Raw genomic sequence first — 24,505 nt, forward strand, 5'->3', positions numbered from 1 at the left:
TTCACAGACACCTGTGCCAACCTGAAAAGCACTTAATTTAAATATTACTAATAATATTAACAGAACATAACATTATTAGCAGAGCACTATTAACATATCGCTATTATATGAGCATTCAGCACAGTAGCCTTGTGTTTCTGTGAAAAGTGGCTATTTTGCCTACAAGGCGCACCGTTAAACGTATATAACGATTATATATTTAAAATGCCAGAAAGATAAAAGCGCAGGCAGCGTGTACGTGAGACGAGTAAAGCCCGCACTTACCTGCCGTTAGCCCCGCAAGCCGTCTGTCAGCCCGTATCCGGGGTCACCGCGGCTGTAAACACAGGAAAGCTTCTGGTACAACAGACCGTGTTCCGCCAGGAAAGTTCTGGACTAGCCGGGCACTGACTACAGCGACCAGCGAGACGGAGGAAAGTGTGCAGAGCGGCAGCACTGCGCAACAGCGACACCTTCGGAGATGGAGGGAAAGAAACACAGCACAGGGAACCATATATAAATGTGTAAATACATCCAGTATATGGAGGTGATTAGGATTGGGGAACTGGAACTAAAAAGCATGTTAATACTATTAATTACGAAAATACAATTCAATTGCTTTGGTGTCGGAATGTTTGCTGGGTATGACCGCTCTGCAGCATTAGAAGTCACAATAATGTGCTTAGAAACTAAACTGTGTAAAGTACAAAGTTACACTTTTGAATGGCCTATTTAGTTATAGAAATAGCTTTTAAAGAAGAGAAGGTCATCCATTCAGACTTGAAGAAAGACATTTTCTATGAAATAGCAAAACGGGTTCATTACAGTAAGAACAATAAAGATGTGGAATTCACTACCTATGGAGTTCACGCCATCAGTACGGATGTACACGTGCCTGATACCCCCATCAGCATCGCAGCCAGGCACACACCAGGCAAATGTCTGGCGGGCTGGTGGCGGAGAGTGCACACACTGGAGCAACAGCTAAAAAAAACAGCAAAGGGTTGCTCATAACCAGCCTTTGGCTGTAATGATGTCACCAGGCTGTCTTAAAGTGTCACAACCGCCCCACCATCTCCAGTCTGGCCCTGGTAGCCACCCTGCTTATGTTCTGAGGCCACTTCTGTTTCCCACAATATTTTTCTGCCCTGCCCCAGTGTCCTTGTCACTCCTTTGCAGTGTCCAAACCCCTCTGTCTCTACCATTTCTATCCACTTTGACAATTAATTAAGGGTATACAATGCAGGCAGGGGATCTCTTACCCCTCTGCCCCTCCTCTATTCAGTGTCCATTTCCCTCCCCACTTTAATGTCCATATCTCTCTATAGTAACCTGCCTCCCTTCAGTGTCCATCTCCCTCCCCACTTCAATGTGCACTCTTCTGCCTCCATCCTCCTCTACTTTCTTACCATAGGGTCCTTACCCCTCTATCTTCTCCTAACACCAGTGTCCATACCCCTCTGCCCCCACTCCCACCACTGCCCGTCCCCTCTGTACCAAATCCACCCAGTGCCCATCCTCCCCTGTGTTAATACCTCCCTTTCCCTATCACCACTCTGCATACCCATTTGTGCCACAGGCTATCTGTTTCAAGATCCAAAAGAAAACAGGCACCATGTTAGGCAATGCCCCTAACCAATATAGAAACATGACTTGATGATGGATACGCAAAAATCTCATCTGGTCTACTCATGATTCCTGCTAGAAGAAAACCAGTCAGTGTCCTATCGTGGTGAGCACAGTTTCCAGACAAAGCCCTCTCCATCAGCGTTCCTTCAGTCCCAGCATGCCGAGTCTGAGCCCCGGAACATGATTTCCTTTTCCACACCAAGAGAACAGATCCTTCACCAGCTGCTGAACCCACAAAAGTAGGGGGTCCTAAATGTAGATGTGTGAGGTGAGTTTTTATGTGTGAGTGTCTACATGTCTAAGTGTCAGTATATGTGAGTGTGAGCCTATGTAAATGTTTGAGATCGTAGAAATAATTTGCGAACCTGGAGTTATATCTGAAGTGCGTATTAAACACAAAGACTTAACTATTACCTACAAAATTCAGTATAACATTATACATGGATATTGTACACAGGTGAGTATTAAAATATGAATCCTACTCAAAATCTTTGCAATCATGGATTACATTTGGAATGAATGTTAATTACTCTGTAAATCAAAGGTTTTCATGTAAAATTAAAGAACTGGATTGTTTAACGCAGACATTTGTCCATTTGTTATCTGATGTACAGACTGCTGGCTGCTCTAGAAATTCTGTTTTGGAGTAATGACTGTTACAGGACGCATGGATTTTCTGTGCATTAGCTAATTTGGGCACAGCCAATATGTGAAGCAGTAAAAAAAAATGGAGAATAAAGCCATTAGGGGCACCAATCCCCATGCTCCACCCCACAGCACCAGATGGCACAGAAGCAAAGGGTATCTGGCAGTCGCATCGGCATTAACATTGCTGCTTCGCCTACAGGATGAAATTAGATGTCTACTCACCAGAGGCCAAGATCCAAGAACCGTGATTAGCATATGAATACCTAGAATTGTTTCTCTAGCATCTCTAGCTGATTTATGCTGTCTAAACTGAAGCTGGAAATAAAAAGACTAATGATTTGATATCTTTAGGAGCAGGGCCGGCCCAAGACTTAATGCCGCCTGGGGCGAAGTTTAAAATGCCTTTTAAAGGCATTTTAAACTTCGCCGACGCCATTATCTACCCTAACCCCCCCCGGTACTTACCTTTAAACAGTCCTGCGGCGAGTCTCCTTGCTCTGCCACGGTGCCGGCTTGTAATGCTGAGCGCCGTAAATTGACGTCACTTCCGGCGCTCAGCATTACAATCCGGCACCGTGGCAGAGCACGGAGACTCGCCGCAGAGGAGAGAGGGGCGCCGAGCAGGTAAGCGAAAACCACTCGGCGCCCCTCTCTCTCCTCCGCTTAAAAAAAAAGCGCTTGGGGCGGCAAAGTGCCGCCCCTTCAAAAGTGCCGCCTGGGGCAATTGCCCCAGTCGGCTCCATTGTAGGGCCGGCCCTGTTTAGGAGTAAAAATAAAATAACGGCAAAAACTTTTTTATCATTACATAGTAACATAGTAATTTGGGTTGGAAAAAGACTTCCTTCCATCTCCACCCATATTACCAACTGCCCCCCCCAACATTCAAGAAACATTTCAAAACTCACTTCTTCAGAGAAGCCGCAACATCTTAGCTGCTAGAACTTCCTTGTCATTGATACAACCACCACACTACCTCTCACCCTTTCTCTGTGCCTTATGTTTGTTACCCCCATTCCCTCAAGATTGTAAGCTTCTAAACAGGGCTCTCTCCACGTAATTTATCGGTTTGTCTTAGTCTGTCAATTCTCATCTTGTCATATCCGTTGAATATATGTATTGTATTAAGCGCTGCAAAAATTGTTGGTGCTATATAAATAAAGTTTAGTAAAAGTTCAGGCGCTACACAAACAAAAAGTATATATTAGTATAAAGTAAGTGAAAATTAAAATATATTATAACAGGTGCTGCAAACACTTAAGTATAACCCCTTTCTACCAAAATACAAAATAAAAATTTGATAGTGTTGCGCAAAAATATTTATGCCAATTTAAAAGGCAAAATATAAAGTGATTATATATAATATAATGTGATACAAACAATATGTATAAAAAATATATATTAAAGAAACAATACTTATTTCTGTGTTCTGTCTTTTTTTCAATTTCTCAATTGTGGTTTTTCTTCCAGTGTTTCAATGTATACAAGAAAAAAGAAAAATAACAGTTATTTCTGGGCGTAAATTGAGCGGTTCCACCCGCCAAAGAAATAATATAGGCTTCCGAAACGCCTTCCCGTAGAAAGTAGGCTTTCTACGGGAAGGAGTTTCGGAAGCCTATATTATTTCTTTGGCGGGTGGAACCACCCAATTTACGCCCAGAAAGTCAGAGCAAACTATAATGCTCTCATCAATGTGAGTGGGATACCGCATTCGAAATATTTGATAAAAATGTATTGCCTTTACGGAAAACACTATGTTATTTTTCTTTTTTTCTTGTATATAAATAAAAGATAATAATAATAAGTTCAGCACCTATAACTATCCTTCCTGCTTGTGATCCAAAAGAAGAAAAAAATGGAGAAAAAAAAAAGCTATTACTCAAAACTTTTTGCTGGAAATATTGCTTCTTGACTGTAAAAGACAATCAGCTTTCTTCTTGGATCAATAAGCTCTAAACTATTAGGCTAGGTTTCCACTTGAGTTTTTGTCCTGCGTTTTTTCTTGATGAAAAACGCCAGGAAAAACGCCAAGAAAACTGCCACTGCATTTACCTGCGTTTTGGCATTTTTTCTGGAGTTTTTTCTGGCGTTTTATCCTTTCTGTGGAAATTGCTTTTTTTGACCTTAGGCAGTTTTTCCAGCCTTTACAAGTTAGAAGTTTCACCCAGCTAAAAGGGATTAGGATAAATGGATAAACTATCTGCCCTCTCCTGATGTCATTTACTTGGTAGACCCTTTTGTCTCTTTTCTGTGGTTTGTAAGGCATGCTTTATTTCGAATGTCTGCTCCTCTGGGAAGATTGGCCCCAAATGATGGTGCAAATTGTTTGCTGTTGCTTTTGGCACGCAGGATCCAGTTGATGCGTCGGGTATGTTTGTTTGTAATGGCATGTTTGTTCCAAATGGTGTAAAATTCAATATGAACCAGTCCAGGACTTTGTTTTGTGTGAAACTGTTTGTTTTCAGCCTATTTCTCGTAAGACACAAAGATACTGGGTCCATCCTCTGCATTGTAACTGTGGAAAAAACGCCATAAAAAACGCCAAGGCAATAAACCCACATGGCTATTTCATGGCGTTTTTTCTCTCCCATAGACTTCTATTGGAGAAAAACGCCAAGATTTCCTTGCAAAAAACGCCAGAGTGTCAACATGCTGCGATTCTGAAAAACTGCCACAGAGCCCAAAAAAGCAGAAAAACGCCAAAGAGGACTGAAAAAACGCCAAACAGAAAAACGCCAAGTGGAAAATGCATTTTGCGATTTCCTATTGAAGAACAGCTAACATCTGGCTGCAGCGTTTTCACTAAAAAAACGCCAGGTGGCGCTATTGGCGTTTTTATGGGCGTTTTTAGCAAAAAAAAACAAGTGGAAACCTAGCCTAAAAGTTTATTTATGGCCCTGTATGTTCTACTTTTCTATGAAGAAAAAAAAAAAATATATATATATATAAATACATATATATATATATCCAGATCCATTTTGAAGGCATCTATTCTATTTGTGAGCACCAGCTCTCTTGGCAGTGAATTCCATACCTTTATTGGCCCTACTGTAATGAATCTCTTCTTTTGTGGTCTATGAAATCTTCACTCTGGTTCTTTGCACATTTCTGTTAATGAACAGGTCTCTGTCAAGCTCTTTATACTTGCCCTGTACATATGTTATAATATCCCTTTTAAGATGCCATTTCCAACTCTTTTAGCCTCTCTTCATAACTCAGATCTCCCAATCCTCTTACTTATTTTGTAATCCTCCTTTCAGGGCTGGTGCAAGGATTTTGTTACCATAGGTATAACCTTATTTTGCTGGCTCATTGGCTCTGCCCCAGTATCCTACCCTTGGGGCGAAGTCATGTGAGCGCATCACCTACACATGACCCACCCCACCTGCGTTGACAACCCATAAATCTCCAGTACTCCTCCGTTGGAAGAGCTAGAGCCTGGAGGTCTTATATACATAAAAAAGCTGCTGCTCATTTAGAAGGGCACCCCTCTTTCTCACCCATGTTAGGGTGCAGCAACCGCTGACAGGGTGGGACATATGATGGAACATACAACTGAACACCTAACTCCCAGAGTCCTTTTGTCCCTTTCTTCACCGTGCTACACCTTTCTTTTCTTCTCTCATGTAGTTCAGGTATAGATCAAATTAACAACACATGGAAACACAACATTGCAGTTATAGATCAACTGAATAAGACATTCAAACCCTGTATTTACAGGTATAGCGTAAATAAACACACGGAAACATAGCATTGCAGATATACAGCAACTGAGTAACATACAAACCCAGCCTTGCAGGCACAGATCGCACAAATAGGACTTACCCCAGCACCTAGATTGCACCTACATGGGATTTACCTTGCACCCAGATTGCACCCACAGCGGCATCCTCTCAGTCTGTCTCTCACACACACTTTATTCATTCTATACCCTTTAGGCCCAAACTAGTAACAGTGTCAGAATACACAAATATAATGTAGTGGTGCATGCGGCTTCACTCTTAACCAGCAGGATATGATGTCATATTCTGTCACTCAGCATCAATCGTTGGCACCTCGAGGGAGTTGTAAAACAGAGTCAGACTGGACTGCCACTGCTGGCCCTGCTCCCCAGCAACAGGCAGTCCAGTCTACTGTAGAGAAGGCACCCCATGTAGATCTGCGCTCTTGCCTATAGGTAGGGCTGGCCCTGCTTCGCTAGTTCCATAATATCCTTTTTAATAGCACCACATATTCAAGGTGAAGTCTTACCATTGACTTGTAAAGAGGCAAGATGATATCATCTTTTTGTGAACCAATAACCCATTTTATACATGTCAATATCTTATTGGCCTTTGCAGCTGCTGACTGACATTGTGCACCGTTGCAATAATTCACGATAATTCCTAAATCCTTCTCCGTAGTAGTTTTTTTCCCATGGAGATACCATGTAAACTATAATGTTGTATTTTTATTATTTTCTCATAAAGCATAACTTTACATTTCTTTGTATTGAACTTCGTTTGTTACTTGCCTGCTAAGTTCCCCACTCTGTCTAAACCCTCCTGCAGTGAAGGTTAGACTTTATTACCCTAATCCCATCAACAAACACACTGAGACATGACTCTCAATTCAACATGGGAGATTAATAAACAAATATTAAAAAAAAATTAAAAAAAATAAAAAAAGACGACCCTGCGCAGACTGCCAAGGTACTCCACTTAATACCTGGGTCTGGTCTGAGAATTTAACATCTACAACAACAACTTGCATTCTATCTTTTAGTGGACCACATCTACTGCCACTCCTAGATCTAAAATTTTAATAACTTCTTCATAAAATGCTATTAAATTGGTTTGACAAGACCAACTTTCACAAAACCTTGCTGACTTCCACCAATTATATTCTGATTCAAGAATGTTCCGATTCAATTCTTGAGTGTATGCATGTAGCTACCCTTCAAATAGTTTCCCCACTACAGATGTCAAGCTCACTGGCCCGTAGTTGCAATTTTTCATCTCCCTTTTTAAGTATGGGCGCCACATCTGCCTTGCAGCAGTCTATTGGTACTATACCTGAACTGAAAAAAATCCCTAAACAGCAAAAAAAAAAGAAAATGGTGCTTGACTTTAGTCTAGGCAAGGAGGGCCTGCATATCCCTCTCAGAGGAAGATTTGAGGCCTGAGTGACAGAAAGAACGGTTAACCACAAGCCTGTCTCTTGCTGGTCAATGTCTACCAAGTGAAGCATGCAGTGATATACCTTGCAAGGGATACAAAGGTGTTCCTGACATCTCTACAATGCTGACAGCCCACTTTGTATGCAACAAGGACTCAAGAAAGGTAGTGAAAGACTCCGGAAACTGCATGTCTCGCTTCTTCCGACTGCCCCAGTGGCGGCAACTCAAGTGGGAAAAGTGGGACACCGCCATCCCTTACAATTGGACTATGCTCTGGTTCTACTTAGACATGGGTAACATTGTAAGGAACCCAACTGCTGGGAGTAAAACCAGATCTGTGGTCACCACATGTTACTCATCACAGAACATCACAGCCAAGGACACTGTTGAGAACATCTCAGAGCACCCTAGCGTCCTACCACTGTACTTTACAGCCTTTTTCCAGGGACGAACACAGAGCGCACCTCTGCTGTGTAAAGGATGGCTTACGGTTTGCCAGGAACCGCCTGGTGGCTGGTGAGAAGGGAGCAGGTCACATTTGATCTTTTTTTTTTTCCTGTAAGTTTTGTGTCTGGACCATTACTTCTCTAATATATAGTGCATACATTAAAATATGTTGACTTTAGAAATATATATCTTTTTGCTCACATGGTTTAATTATTTTTTAAGAAACCAATTAAAAATACAAAACCAAGTTCAACGATGTTTAGATTTTCTTTAAATACAAATTCCATCTCTATCAATACATATAGCATTTGAATTCTACACATTTTTTGAGTGTATAAAAATTGATTTTTTTGAAATCTATTTAGAGAAATAGAAATTAATTGTAATAAGCACATTTTTTGCAATTTTCATGGCGTACATAATATACATTATTTACAAGTAAAAAAGAAAAATCCTCGTACAATACCAGTACATTACTTTCACAAGGCATATTTTAATGCATAGTTTAAACCAAGGCACATTTGTTATTGCTAAAGATCTAGAGAGGTTGATTGATATTTTATATATAAATCCAGAATTAGTAATGAAAGGGGTAAAAAAATACAAAAATGCCTTTAGAACAGTGCAGAAACAACAAAAAAAAAAGTTGTATTTGGTTTAAAGATATTTTTTGCTTTCATTTGATACTTTTAAGCGATAAGCTATTTTGTTGTAGCCATGTTGCTGTAACGTATAATTAATCTCTCTATCTTAAAAGCATAGTTGGGTTGGTGTAAATTATTTACAAGAAAACAAAAATAGGATGTACAAAAATAACTGCTTAGGTGAATAGGTTAAAAGATCACAGACTTGTAGAAAAATATTTCCATCAGAAACAGAAAAAATGATATCTTCATAGCAGAAAGGGCATGTTCCTTCACGGTAAGGGGAATCTGAGACACAATGGTACACAAACTGGAATTCAGACTTGTTCCTGATTGTAATTCCATAAACAAGATACAAAAACAACTTAAAATCAAAACTCACTGAGATTTAATTAAACTTTTAATTAGCACTCAGCAAGGGGGAGTGGAAAATAAAAATAGATTTCTTAGAATTTTTTTTAAATTACATTATTCAGGAACAGCCCATCACATTTGAGAGAAAAAATAAAAATTAAATATTCATGTTTGGTTAATTTGAGTCAAATGCCCACTGTTCATTTTCCTGTTTTATTTCCAGCTGTGAGGGAAATCCATTGGGACTGGCTACCACCAACACACATGACTGGAAGTTCTGCTCTGCGTGGTCGGCAGTTTCTGATGCGCTCTCTGCTCCTCCAGGGTTTGAAGATGCAGGAACAAGTGTCTGTCTAGACTCCGGTGACTTGATAACAGATGTAATAACAGTGTTTGCTGGTTGCGTGACAAGTGTCGATGTGCTGGGCGAGAAGGTCATTACTGGAGAACTCACACTGAAGGTGGGCGATGAAGGCATACTAACTGTTCCATTGCAAAGGCTCTGACCATTGCTGTTGAAAACCTGCTGAACCTGGTTTGAGCTCAGGACAATGGGGGGTGGTGGTGATCCTGATTTTGAAGGCTGCAGCACCATGTTCTCTTTGAGCACTGTCATGGGCTGGGTTGAAGGAATGGCTTGAAGTATAAATTTCTGTGACCCTGCCCCTGTTGCTGGGTCTGTGCTTGTTATGACTGTGGTGAGGGGCACGGTTTGGAGTGTCACAGTGTGAAGCTGCTGGTTCCCAGGTGAAACCACTACGGGCACTTGTCCTGGAGGTTGAATAGTCCTGCAAAGATATAGGATAGAGAGATGACAAATTACATTCAGATTAAAGTGTTCTGATAATTTTCTGATCCACTGGGCTAAATCCATGATCCATTGGGATCCCTCTATAAATTCCCTTTCATAAAGGTCTTTTTGAGCAGCTACATGCAAGGTCACAGCCGCGCAGGGCGAGATCACAGCCGCGCAGGGCGAGGTCACAGCCGCACAGGGCGAGGTCACAGCCGCGCAGGGAGAGGTCACAGCCGCGCAGGGAGAGGTCACAGCCGCGCAGGGAGAGGTCACAGCCGCGCAGGGAGAGGTCACAGCCGCGCAGGGCGAGGTCACACCTCATTCAGAGGTAACCTGCCACCATACAGTTCAGATCTTGCGATTCAGCGTTGCTGCGTCTCATGAGAATTCCATCTAGATGTGAACGCAACCTTAAGGAATTTACACGAAATGGCACTATGCCAGGTCTAAAGGATCAGCTCTTAAAGCATTTGCCTGAGTTGATTTATCATCACAACATATACCTTCAGTATAAGCCCTGTGTAGTTAAGAAGCAAATGTAAACCAAGCGACAGACATGTTTTAATTTATGTATCCTGAAATCAAAGTAACACTAAAGCAAAAAGGAAGCAAGGATTTCATTTAAGACAATCACATTATGGTTATCACAGATTACATCATTCTCATATGAAAGCATACCCCTTCAATGTTGATATCGGTTTATTTTAGCTCAGGGAGTACTGCTTTGCAAAGCATAGTTACTGGGTATATATATATATATATATATATACACACATACATATATATATATATACATACATATATAGACGCTGTAACAAAAGCGGAGTGAATATTTGTTCTTATTGGTGTTTCCTAGGAAATGCGACTATTTTTCCCTTCACAGAAACAAAGGTGATTTTGAAAAAAGGCAGAAGCTGTTTGACATCACAGACAGTCGTGCAATGTAAATCTAACATAATGGGGGTGGGGAGCGTTTTTCAGATATGAGAGAACGTTTTTAACCGGGTCTAATTCAGATTCAGTCGTTACAAATACAAGGCTTTATGCAGACTGGAAGCAGAAACCCCTCATGGTTACTTATTAGTAACATCTTCCATGGGCCATTGCAAACAGTGTAGGGGAACACATGGATATATTCATTTGCTTTGAGTACTGTGGTATTTCTAGAGGAAACAACCATCATATACATTTTATGTAATTTTTAACTCTAAAATATGGAAGACCCCGTCTCCTTCCAATAGATAATATTTCTGTGAAGCATCATGCTGTGGGAATAAACCACATCCCTTGCTAATCCTAGCACCCTAGCCTGTGGCATGCACCAACCCAGCCACTACTTCATGAATAATGTCAGCAGATGCAGTGTGACACTATGGAATAATCGAAATGGAATATCATTTTGTTGCATAAAATACTGTAACATCATACCTTATGGTCTGTGCATGAGGCAGAGTGTCATTCTGAATGGTACACGTCAAAGCTTGCTCAGGAACAGTCTGCCCAGACTGCATTACATGCAACGTCCGGAAAAGCTGAGTGGGGAAAGGTTGAGGTGACTCAGCAGTCTGCACTGTCCTCAATAACTCTGATGGCAACAAGGACACTTGTTGCTGCGGAGGCTCCGCCGGTTCCTTTGTTTTCGAGGGTCTTGAAGCTCCATTTTTTAGAACAGTGGTTGAGCTACCTCTTGTCCCAGTGTTTGAAGGCCCTTTGGATGCTTTTGTTTGGTTCCGGCTGGGAGTTGAAGCTGAAGAGTGCAAGGAGGGATCAGAAGACAGGTTTCCGGAGTATCCTGTGCTGGAACTTGTGCCATCTTCATCGATAAACACGAGATCCTTTGGCATTTCTTTGAACTGATAGACAAGGCGCTGTCCTTCAACTTTAGCAAGTATTCCTCTTTGGTAGTAGTACCTACAACAAAAACAGAATTACTTAATTAGGAATTGCCAATACCCAAACTCTACATACCACTGAACATACAATTAAAAAGCCAGCCCTACTTCAAGGTGTATGACAAGACAAAACTGACAAACCAATACATTGGGTGGAGTGAGCCCTGCTCGCTTACAATCTTGAGGGAATAGGGTAGCAAATAAGACGGTGTGGCTTCTCTAAAGAAGTGGGTTTTGAGATGTGTCTTGTTGGGAGGGTGAATGCTGAAGGTTTGGTGGAAGTAGGTCCCAGAGATATGGGGCAGCACGAGTGAAATCTTGTAGACGGGGAAAAGGAAGAGGTGGTAAGTGAGGAGCAGAGCTTTGGCCGATGGGAAAGGGAAAAGTAGGGGAGTATTTGTTTATGAGGGCAGAAATGTATGGAGGAGCAGTGTCATGTAGGGCCTTATATGTTAGTACCAGGATTTTAAATTTAATGCTAAAGGTAATAGGGAGTCAGTAGAGGATTTCACAGAGTGGGGAAGCAGAAGAGGAGCGGTGTGCAAAGATGATAAGCCTAGCAAAAGAATTTAGGATAGACTGTAGAGGAGAGAGAGTCGAGACAGTAGAATACTAACCAGAAGAGTGTTGCAGTAGTCAAGATGGTAAATAAGTGAACGAACCAGAGTTTTTGTGGATTCTTGGGTGAGGAACGGGCGGATGCGAGAGATATTTTTTAGGTGCAAGCGGCAGGATCTGGCGAGGGACTGAATGTGAGGGATGAAGGAGAGGTTTGAGTCAAGGATGACCCAAGGCATCAGGCCTGGTTAGTAGGAGAGATAGTCGTGTTGTTAATGGTGACAGAAAATTCAGGTAGTGGGGTGGAGATGGAAGGAGGGAAGATAGTGAGTTCAGTTTTAGCAAGATGATATTGGGAACTGACATGCTGAACTCTCCTGCAGACTCCTGACTTAGTGAATACACCCCTTAATTGCCACAGTCTAAATATAAAAATGGAGCTCAATCAATTCACACCAGTTCTTCAGCATTAGGGCTGTGTTTTTTGCAGGTTTGCAATCAATCTACTGTATTTCTGTACTGTGTTTTTGTGCATTTTCCTAAGCAATGAGCACACTATAACTTGAATACTCCACTGCCAAAGATAAGCGACTGAAATTTAGTGCTGCATAAACGTTAATTGTAATTATTTAAAAATGACCATAAAAGGCTAACCGAACACACACAACATAATGAATGTATATTTACTGAGGATGAATACCTGAGTGCTCTCCCCATGGTCTCATAGTTCATGTCTGGCTTGTTCTTATGCTTCCCCCACAGTTTAGAGACGGCTTTGGAATCTACTAGTATTCCCTGAGGAAACAAACAAAAAAATACTTATATTCCTTACTGCGTAAAGCATGATGAAGAAATCCAAGGGCGATTGAAATTTGCATTTACCAGCAGTAATGCTTGGTACCACATAGAAACAGAAGGCATATAAGAAACATTCAAGCCATCTTTTATGCCCTCTATTATCGCTGTAAAGACACCAAACGTTAACAGCAGCGGAATATCTTGGATGGGGGCCACCCCGAGACACTCCACCACCACTTAACTGTCAGGATAGGATGTCATATCCAGCCATGATGCTCCCCAGTTACGTTACAGAGATCCTGCCGCCCAGCCTAGAATTGATGCCGTAGGCCATAATACCCAATGCTTAACCAGTCCTTGGTCTTGTGTTACATTCAGGATTACCTTAGGTATAACCATGCATGTTCCAATTTCCTTTAATGTATCAACCTCTACAACTATGGCAGAAGGTAGTTCCACTTTTATCAACAACATTTTAGGCAATGATTTTAATTATGACACTAACAAATGTGGAATTTTCTACTTAGGTGATGTGCTCTATGCATCCCAACTAGTAAGGCAAAACCATAACTGCATAACTTTTCAGAGCACAACTGTACAAAGGACTAACCAAGAACATTACTTACCTTTCCCATCTTTGTTTTTCCTCTTCACAGATATATTTGGTGTGGTGGTAGGAGATTCTGGTCTAGGTGTTTTTGGTTTTCTCCCTAAAATAAAACATGAACATTTTAAGGTGAAGTCTAAGATACAAACAATTTTAAGAGTTTTAAGAGCTTAACGACCACTAAACATCATTTTCCGTTTAACCCAGGGGGGCTATACCAGGTCTAGTCAGTGAACAAACCTGGAAATTTTCATGTGAGCGCTATCAAAAACTATTAACTTCTAAGAAGCATAACTTGAGTATTCTCTGAGGAGGCTCGTCAGTTAATAATAATCAACCATTCTGCAAATTTACTATTCAGGATTAAAGCATACTTTTGATTTATTTGACAGTCATGGGTTTTACTTAATAAAGAAAGCATTGATCAGATTTACATCCATGTTGCGTGCTTCAGATTGGTTTGCTGTAGCATTATCAGCTCATAGCAAGGAGTCAACGCTTGGAAATGTAGCTGCAGTGGCCTCATCCCAAGCGGACTCTTCATCAGTGGACAGATAAGCGTTACACTGGACTATCCAGACATCCAACTGCTCACCTGCAATATATATTCATCTCAACCATCTCCCTCTCTTACAGGTAGGACTATCCCATTGCATCTGATCCACCCTGAATCCCTCATCTCATACTGTAACCCCTTGTGAGGCAGCCCCATAAATTCTTAGGTCTCACTTGGAAACAAGCTTGCTTGGAAATGTAGCTGCTGTGGCTTCATCCCCAGTGGACAGAAAAGAGTTACATTGGAGGGAACTTTAACACCATCTCCCTGTGCACTCAGCAGATAACTCACCTAATCTCTTGCCCCAATCACCCTAATCCTTACTATGAACCCTTAAACGTCTTTACTTTTCTTCCGCCCAACATTTAAACATATTTCATCTCCCTTTCCCTTGAGAGCCCCTCCACAGAACACATCTATCCTTCCCTTCTGTCATCACCCTACCTTAGCTCAGCCATTCTCTCCTTTTCTCATACCCTCCCCACGACTAACCACTCTCAGGTGAAGGCATTCCATCCCCACAAATCACAATGCTCTCTGAAACCTCACTTTTTTCAAGAAGTGTACAACCTTTCCTCCTAACACACTCAGTCATCATCCTAATCAGACTATCTAAATGATCAAAATCCCCTACAGAGCATCCGGACCCTATCAGCTCATCCCCATCCAAGCCGTCGTCTCCTACTGTTTCACTTCCCCCTCAACTACTGACTAGATCATAAACTGGCAAGATCAGGGCCTCCTCTTTTTACCGGCTAGTTATTGTGTGTGATTTTAAATTATTACGCTGATTGTAACAGCGCTATGAAATCTGCTGGTGCTATATAATGTAATTTAACGCTAGACTGTGTGACACCGAGAAAATAGCCACTCTTTAAAGTTCACAGGTTTATACCTTTTTTCTTCTTGGGTTGCTCGTTCAGCTGAGATTCGGTGGGCTCTTCATACACATTCTGGTGAAATTCCATCACCTCTGGTATTCCATCAACAGTGACGAATACATGTGTAACCGGGGTAAGAATCAGATCATCTTCACACGTGCTAAAAATGTTTGCTAAAACAGGGAAATAAAATAGTGTTAATGCAAATAAATAGGGTCATTTACTCAGACCGGCTGTCACATTTGAAAAGAGGGATTTGTCAAACAAACACATTGACACTACCGGGCCAGCGTGTCAGAATCTAAGCTGCATGTTTCCCAGCATTATAGCCGGGATGCCGCTCATCATCGAATCCATGGACCAATCCGTAATCACAGACACAGATAAGATTGTGTCTTTTTCTCTAAAGAGAAGCTCAGATCAGCAGCCCTTCTACACTCAGAGAAGTTTTTTTCCATGATCAAGAATATAGGGAGATGCCATCACATATACGATACTTGGTTGGCCCCCTGGATTACCTGGCCACCCACCTATCTCTTAGAGTATATATATTGGGTGAAAAGAACAGCATTTGTGAGGAACACTGAAATAAGTACAGTTCAGAAAACAGCAAGGTGGCCATTAGCGGGGTTTTCTAAAGCCAATGCTGATCACGGGGATGCAAATGTATCCCCAAACACAAGACTGTGTATGACTGCACAACAATTCAGGCCTCATAATGTGAACAAGAAAACACTGATGTATATTAACAGACCACAGACCAACACCGTGATGTGGTGCCAGCCTCAGAGATATCAAACATCCTAAACTCACCTAATCGCTTCTCGTCCAGCAAAGGGTTGGGAGAGTCCATATTCAGTAGTGCCTCAGCGGCTTCAATCGTTTCCATTGTTTCATCTTCATTTTGACACGATGCTTCAACTGAAAGATATAACGGACACATATTTACGTATCATTCAAGGATCCCTCTTTCAGACTCTAAACCTGTTTCCTGCGCTGATGAGAGCTGGCGTCCTCGGACAAAATATTCAGCAATGGCATTTATGGCTGCTTAAAATGCAATAAAAAGGGTGTAAAAATTAGCTTGTGTGTAGAATCCTTCCTGGAGCCGAATTATCATATATTATAGTATTTCTTGCCACTGTTTTTAGGGTGCATTCTACGTCACTCTGTGATAGGGATGATAGGGATGACAGGGATGCTGCAAGTGTAGGAACCAACATTTACCAATAGAGGGCACTATCGGCTCAAATTTGACATTTGGCTAAAAGTGTTCTTTGTACAGGAAATATTTATATGTAAACACAGATGAGCGTGGGATCACAGACTGGATTTAAACATTTTTACCACAATAGCTAAATGACAGACGCCTGGTGTATTCTACATCACTCTACACAAATTACACATGTGTTTAAAACCCATACTCTGCCAAAGGGTAATTCTTTTCTTAAGCATTTTGGAACAGTTACGGAGAGCTGCGGATATTGATAGGCCATAGAATAAAGATTATCTTGTGTTACATCATCATCAATATCGGCAATAAATATACATTAACCAATACCATTATAAGATACCAGTACAGCCCTAAAACAAATACAAAATAAGCGACTTATAGGAACAGTAATTTTTTTGCAGTAACTATTGCTTTAAAGATCATCTATTACATCTTCCATGTTCCCTCAATGTCTAGTGCTTTAAACCTGTTTTAACAAGCTAACGTGCCATCGTGCCAGACAGGTGCTAGCAGGGTTCAACTCCGAACACAGCCGCTAGGGCAGACTGCGCCACAATATAGGCAACAGCCAATGGAAAAGTAAACACTGTTAAAAACAATGTCAGGTTCCGTATGGCTTGCTTCCCGGATCCCAGAGAAGAAGAATACCTTTTAAAACAGCTTACCTGTGAGAGTTAGGTCATCATCTTCTATGATTTGCTCTTCAGCAACATCCAAGGAGTTTTCCGCAATCATGTCACTTGGCTCATTGACGCATGTTAAACCCGAGTAACCGTGCAGAAGATCTGCGTTTGGAATGTGCTCCACGATGACAGCGGGGAATATAGAGGGGTCTCCGAGCTGCACACACAGAACAATAGATGTGTTTGTTCACCAATTACAGTTTTGGAAATAATCAGAACAGTACGGTCTCAGCAGACTATTCCTGCACTCATGACATCCAAGCAGAAACACAAAAGAAGCATCAAAAGTGTACGATTATGTCCGTTCAGAAAAACATCACACTCATGCAAGACCTGGCTCAACATTCTCAATCTCCAGATGCTGCCACAGAATGATGGGAAATGTTGTCTAGCAGCTGGAGACATACACAGTGGCTCCGTTGTTAAATGTTACTACATTTACTGCACTCTGGGCCTATGAGGAGTATTAGTATAGATAACTGGAAACTACCCCTGAAGCAGTGGGTCCTTTTCCAGATTATTCCTATTTTTGACTCATGAGAATGAGAGTAACACAAAACACTGCACACCACTATTTTCACAAGGCGTCATGGTGTGGTGTCACACACACTGAGCGGCTGGCTGACAATCCGCATGTTTACACGCGTGTGGCCAGCTGGACCCTCAGTGAAGCCAGAAATTCAATATCTCCAGGTTTCGCTTTCCTTTAGCCCAGATCTGCTGAATTATAAAAGCCATATTGTAATATTCCTATATTGGTGAATATGTCAGCAGGACACATTACATATTATTACACTTCAGCCATCCAGCGACCCATCGCATAACACCATCCTGATATAGAAAGTTCTTAATGAGCGGACTGTGTATAATTTGCAGGTACTTATAACGAGTAAGCTCCAGTATGGGCACAAAACGCGGTAATCTCTATTCGACCTGTATCTTCATCAGTAGTTTGTTCCTGTAACTTTATTACATACTTGAAGCAAAGTGAGTGCAGAGTTCTTCACAAATTTACTTAACTTTGGTTGGTGCTAACTTGGAGGCACCCTTGAACTCCCAGAACCCTGCTGGATTTATGCAGACTACAGGATCAAAATTATTTCTGCTGCTATAAAACTACAAATAATAAAGAACAATTAGCACTGACCTAAACGAATGTATGAAAGTTAGAGAGCAGCCCTATGTCACAAAAACAGCTTTCGTATCAGTGACATATTTGTTTGACAATAAAATATTCTTGTTTAAATAAAATACAAGACATAAAAAAATAATGTACATTAAGTAACCAGGATCAGAAATATATATTAAAAAAATCACGTCAACCCTAAATATTCATGGTCTGTCTGTTGGAGAATATATTCTAAGACAACTAACAAGCTAAATATTCCCATCCATTATCTACTTGCACTTTAAATGCTAAAATACTTCCAAGAAAACGCAGAAATAAGCAAGTCCAAAATGTGGAACTGTTCTTTCAGAATCTCATTTATTTACTCTCCAGTAAATATGTATTAATCCGTTGCATTGATGGGGTAAGTATCGTTAGCATGGAGTTAAGAGGTTACCGGTGTAATTCTGCAGCAGTATGTGGGCATATGCTCTTTGGCAGTAGTATTCTGCATTGTCTGGCTTCTCCCCCAAGGCCTCTGTCAGCTCCTAGAATGAATACAAGTTTAAAAACGGACAAATTAGCTTTCACTAAATTAAAAATTGCTTAGAGGCATTGATGTGCATAGAAAGCAAGAAGCCATGTTACAAATACATGGGGAGACAGACACTTCATTGCATTTATAATGAAAGCTCAATCTTTTATAGTTACATTAAACAGAGATATACACGGAAAAAAATGAAATGTTAAGTACAGGAGGGTTTAAACCCCCCCCCCGGGCTCCACGTCACCTAGGGCTTGACAGGGGGGGGTCCTTAACACAAGCACCGATGTGCCCCACCTTCCTAGGGCCCGGCATATCGGGATCTCTCAGTCACAGCACACGGAGTCTGAGCGTGGGGATATGATGTAATTTCCTGATATGATCTCATTTCCTGACACTTAGATGCAAGCAGCGTGAATACTGCGAGGGAGCAGAAGTGCTGTCCTGAGCCAACAAAAAAAGGGCATGTAAGTATGTATGTTACTGAGTGTAAAATATCACCGCTTGTAAGTATGTTGCCGAGTTTGTGTATGTGAATGTTACTGAATCTGTGTGTAATTATGTGAAGTATGTTTATGTATGTTAGTAAGTGTATGAAAGTATGTTAATATGTATGTATGTATGTAAATATGTTACTGAGTGAGTAAGTACCGTATTTGCTCGATTAAGAGAAAAAAAATCTTACAAAAAATACGACCTTGTCTTATAATCAGTCATCTTTTATTCAGATCTTAGATCTGTGGCAGCATCGCAGCAAAAACGCCGTGATCCGCGGCAACACTTCTTTCCTGGAAGGCTATCCAGATTGCTGCGACAACTACAGCCCTAAACCTGACGCAAATATATTTTCCAGGATTGATGAATAACTGGAAATATCAAAAAAGGGGCTTCTCTTTCTCTGCAAATCTGTCTACAGTACACAGGCCTCCTTGGAGTACTTCCACAAAAGGGCGGAGACTGTGAGTGGAGGCCCCACCCTTTAGTACCTGGATAATGGAGCTGATACCGGGAAGAAGCAGAACTAGAAAGAAGAGGGTAAGTACATGGAAGCGATTGCCAGAGGAGATAGGAACAAAACGCAAGCAAAGAGTCCTCTGTTTTGTTTGTTTCTGTGGGAGACCGTCCTCATTTTCAGGCAAAAACGTGGTCAATTTTGTTTAACCCCCTAAGAACAATGGGGGGGGTATATTACAGTAGGCAGCGCCAGGGGGTAAATTACTGTATGCAGCGCTGGGGGGGGTAAACTACTGTCTGCAGCGCGGGGGGGGAACTACTGTCTGCAGCGCGGGGGGGGGGGAACAACTGTCTGCAGCGCGGGGGGGCTACATTACAGTCTGGAGCGCGGGGGGTATATTACTGTCTGCAGCGCCGGGGGGGGGTATATCACTGTCTGTAGCGCCGGGGGGGTATATTACTGTAGGCAGCGCCGGGGGGGGGTATATTACTGTAGACAGTGCCGGGGGGGGGGGGTATATTACTGAAGGCAGCGCCGGGGGGGGGGTATATTACTGAAGGCAGCGCCGGGGGGGTATATTACTGTAGGCAGCGCCGGGGGGGGATATATTACTGTAGGCAGCGCCGGGGGGGGTTATATTACTGTAGGCAGTGCCGGGGGGGGGTTATATTACTGTAGGCAGCGCCGGGGGGGGTATATTACTGTAGGCAGCGCCGGGGGGGTATATTACTGTAGGCAGCGTGGGGGGGTATATTACTGTACGCAGCGTCGGGGGGGTATATTACTGTACGCAGCGTCGGGGGGGGTATATTACAGTGTGCAGCGCCGGGGGGTATATTACTGTATGCAGCGACGGGGGGTATATTCCTGTATACAGTGCCGGGTGGGGGTAATATTCCTGTATACAGCGCCGGGTGGGGGTAATATTACAGTATGCAGCGCCGGGTGGGGGTAATATTACAGTATGCAGCGCCGGGTGGGGGTAATATTACAGTATGCAGCGCCGGGGGAGGTATATTACTGTATGCAGCGCCAGGGGGGAGGTATATCACTTTATGCAGCGCCGGGGGGGGTTATTACTGTATATAGTCATACCTGAACAGTCACTGTATGAAGATTCATAATATTTGGGATTTTATAAATGACAATAGCGAAAAAAGAAAAAATATTCATATATACTGTATAACAAAACATACTTGGATGCCCAGCACATTCACTCGCAGACACATGACATCACAACTGATAATGTAACAGAAGGATTCCATGTATTCAGGCAATGCTTTACAACGTTGCCATTACTCTCAAACCTTTAGAGGATTAAGTCAGCTTTCTCAATCCCTGAAATTTTGTGTTGAAGTTTTGTTGTTTCATTGAGCAATAAAAATATGAAACGCACAAAAAAGAAGTTTAAAAAGACTTCAATGGAGAAAACTGATAAGAAAAGGAGAGGAGAAGCGGTGGAGCTACAGAGAAAGGGTAACCACGGGGCTGAGAAAGACCTATGGCTGATGGAGCGGGACCAACTTCCCCCTGTAAGCCAAATGCCCCTTGGAGGTAACCCAGAGATGCTAAAACAGGCCACAGAAAACCATAGTAAAGACCTAGGACAGGGCGCTGGGACATCATGCGCAAATGTGGACTGTGACAGGAAAAGAAAACGAAAGGAGAGCAAGAAGCAGGTGAAGGGCCAGGCCAAGAAGGTAAGGAAAGAAAGTAAAGGCAGGGACAGAAAGCGTAAACGAAACCAAATGGAGGGACATGGCGATACGAAGAAGAGGCGAGATGAGGCCAGTTCCCAACCATCTAAATCGGACATTCCTTTGAAACGCCTTCTGTTCCATGGCCTGTTGGGAAAGGGCGGTTTCGGCAAAGTCATGCTGGCTACCGACACCATCAGCAAAAAGTTCTTGGCCGTTAAAATGATCAAGAAGAAGCAACTTCTTGAGGACAGGAGCAGCATTATGGTGGAGAGGCGCGTGTTGGAAGCGGCAGTGGGGAGCCCATTCCTGACCCACATGCATGCCGCTTTCCAGACAGAGGACTCCCTGTTCTTCGCCATGCAGTTCCTAAATGGAGGAGACCTGGATAAGCTTCTTGCTACTTTTGGCAGACTTGACCCCAACATCACCACGTTCTTCGCTGCCGAACTAGTCTGTGGTTTGCGGTATCTCCATAGCAAGGGCATCGTCCATCGGGATTTGAAGCCAGAGAATGTGCTGTTGGACAACGAGGGTCATCTTAAGATAGCAGATTTTGGTCTGGCTGTGGAGAACATGTTCGGAGAGCAGACGGCTCACGGTTTGGCTGGGACCCTGGGATACATAGCCCCGGAAATGTACCGAGGTAAGAGGTATAATGCCTCTATAGACTGGTGGGCCTACGGGGTTATACTGTATGAGATGGCCACGGGAGACATACCATTCTACGGCGGGACAGACATTAAAGAGGTGGCCAGATCGGTCATCAAGGACACACCGCTGTACCCTGACCATCTCAGCCCTGAGACCAAAGACCTCATAAAGAAGATGCTGTGCAAGAAACCCTCCAAGAGGCTGAAAGAAGCTGCCACCATCCACTTCCATCCCTTCTTTCAGTTTATTGATTGGGGAGACCTTGAGGCGGGAAGAGTAGCTCCTCCATTCTTCTTCCTCCCACCATCTCCGGAGAGCTTGATGCTGGCATTGAGACCAGAGAAAGGGTTTTTACCTCCTGAGGACCTGGGGACCCCCATTAACCCTGAAGATCAGAAATTGTTCCATGGGTTTTCCTTCACGGGTGCACAATGGAACAATTCAACATCTTCTCGGCAGGAACCACGCAGTATGTCTGCTTTCAACTTGTGGGAGAACATACTACCTTCTATCCCGCTGCTACAGCAAGACCAACTGCTGTACCCTGGCATCCCGCCGCTACAGCAAGACCAACTGCTGTACCCTGGCATCCCGCCGGTACCACAAAACCAACTGCTGTACCCTGGCATCCCGCCGGTACCACAAGACAACCTGCTGTACCCTGGCATCCCGCCGGTACCACAAGACCAACTGCTGTACCCTGGCATCCCGCCGGTACCACAAGACAAACTGCTGTACCCTGGCATCGCGCCGGTACAACAAGACTAACACGCTGTACCCTGGCATTGCGTCGGTACAACAAGACTAACACGCTGTACCCTGGCATTGTGCCGGTACAAGACAAACCGCTGTACCCTGGCATTGCGCCGGTACAAGACAAACCGCTGTACCCTGGCATTGCGCCGGTACAAGACAAACCGCTGTACCCTGGCATTGCGCCGGTACAAGACAAACCGCTGTACCCTGGCATTGCGCCGGTACAAGACAAACCGCTGTACCCTGGCATTGCGCCGGTACAAGACAAACCGCTGTACCCTGGCATTGCGCCGGTACAAGACAAACCGCTGTACCCTGGCATTGCGCCGGTACAAGACAAACCGCTGTACCCTGGCATTGCGCCGGTACAAGACAAACTGCTGTACCCTGGCATTGCGCCGGTACAAGACAAACCGCTGTACCCTGGCATTGCGCCGGTACAAGACAAACCGCTGTACCCTGGCATCCCGCCGGTACAAGACAAACCGCTGTACCCTGGCATCACGGTGCAGGAACCGTTACAGGAAGGCCTCCTGCGGACTGAGACTGATCTGCTTCATGATTTGCTCCGATAAGGAGAGCCACCTCCTCCTGTATCCCAGAGCCAGCAAAAACCGGTTCACAGAAAAATAAATTTTTTTCAAAAATCTCAAAATCTTTGCTTCTTTAGTAATATTCTGTTTCAAGATAAGCATGTCCTCCTGGTCGTAACATAACGTGTGGCTTAGTATATGATAAATAATAGAAATCCAGGGTTTAAGTGCTTAACATCTCTATAGATTCCCCCAGCGACGTCTGTGTTAAAGCTCCACAGAAGCAGGAACATGTTAGTTCGCTCAGAAAACAATGGAGTCTTCATCAGATAAAGTCTTACTCGGCAAACATAGAAAAATATCTGGTTATTTAAACTTTCAAGGACAGCAGTGTAAATATTAATATTTGGGCTGCTGAAAGTTAGGGAAGGTGGGGGTTAATTTAGGGGCAGTTATGGTTAATGGGATGTTTAGGGTTAATTTAGGGCAAGTTATGGTTAATGGGGTCATCTGCGTGGAGGGCAGCGCGGCATATGCAGGGGGGGCAGCGCGGCATATGCGGGGAGGGCAGTGTATCATTTGAATGATAGTTTTCTTTAAGGGAATCCGGAGTACTTTCTAAGCCCATACACCATATATTCACCACAAGGCTGTATTTATAATACATATTAAATATATCATATACATATAAATACAGCTTTCGTTACCATTTGTCGCTTTTCAGTATGCTTTTTTATTTAGTTATAAACATTTAATACAATGATGGAATTATCCTTAAATCAATGTAATAATTGTACTGACCTCCAGAGATTTCTGTGGATCTGTAACAATGTCATTGTCACGAAAAGATCTGGAGGGACACAAACAACACAAATTAACAAAGTCTAGTGATATGGATCAATGAGACACCAACCAAACACGTTTACCTACATTGGTATTTACAACTTTACTAAACACTGCCTTTAGGTATCCGCCAGATAAATTCCACTAATTTACAGGAAAATAATGTCTAGATATCAATTCATCGTGCAAACGAGCAGCAAGGTCGGATTTTATTTTAATCCGATGAATTGGACCACAGCCCCTCTAAATTCTCAGTTCCCAATACATTTAATGATGTGTATAAAAAGTGATTATTCTATAATAGCTAAAAAGTATCACAATAGCCCCTAATGGGAGGCCCAATCAGCAGGGTTTAACCACTAAACCCCTTCTCAATCTTTAGAATCAAATTGTATAATAATAATTAAAGAAAAACATTTAAAAAATGCCACAGGCTAAGTATCCCTTATTCGAGAAGATCAAAAATCTGATTTTTCTTCTCAGGGGGGGGGGCAAGCATTTCGGATAAGGGATACTCAACCTAATAAAATAAACCAACACCTTCTATACATCAA

The 24,505-nt window shown here is 42.7% G+C and overlaps 2 protein-coding genes across 2 annotated transcripts in view; both read right to left on the bottom strand.

Annotated features, from left to right (window-relative positions):
* SUGT1 (SGT1 homolog, MIS12 kinetochore complex assembly cochaperone) overlaps window positions 1–411 on the bottom strand; it is a 45,825-nt gene extending 45,414 nt beyond the window's left edge. Inside the window, exon 1 of the mRNA XM_053455468.1 lies at window positions 265–411. The gene's annotated coding sequence lies outside the window, so the exon portion shown is untranslated. The remainder of the gene's footprint in view (window positions 1–264) is intronic.
* A 7,633-nt stretch (window positions 412–8,044) lies between these two features.
* Window positions 8,045–17,028, bottom strand: LOC128473788 (ETS-related transcription factor Elf-1-like). Its single transcript, XM_053456021.1, has 8 exons — window positions 16,844–17,028; window positions 15,758–15,865; window positions 14,959–15,117; window positions 13,527–13,610; window positions 12,985–13,064; window positions 12,803–12,897; window positions 11,081–11,563; window positions 8,045–9,644 (listed from the first exon to the last, which is right to left on the bottom strand). Exons 1-8 carry the CDS (start codon window positions 16,911–16,913, stop codon window positions 9,032–9,034), a joined length of 1,692 nt encoding a protein of 563 aa, XP_053311996.1. The 5' UTR covers window positions 16,914–17,028; the 3' UTR covers window positions 8,045–9,031.
* Window positions 17,029–24,505: the final 7,477 nt, after the last annotated feature.

Source organism: Spea bombifrons, chromosome 2 (genome assembly GCF_027358695.1).
Source record: "Spea bombifrons isolate aSpeBom1 chromosome 2, aSpeBom1.2.pri, whole genome shotgun sequence".
Lineage (NCBI taxonomy): Eukaryota > Metazoa > Chordata > Amphibia > Anura > Pelobatidae > Spea > Spea bombifrons.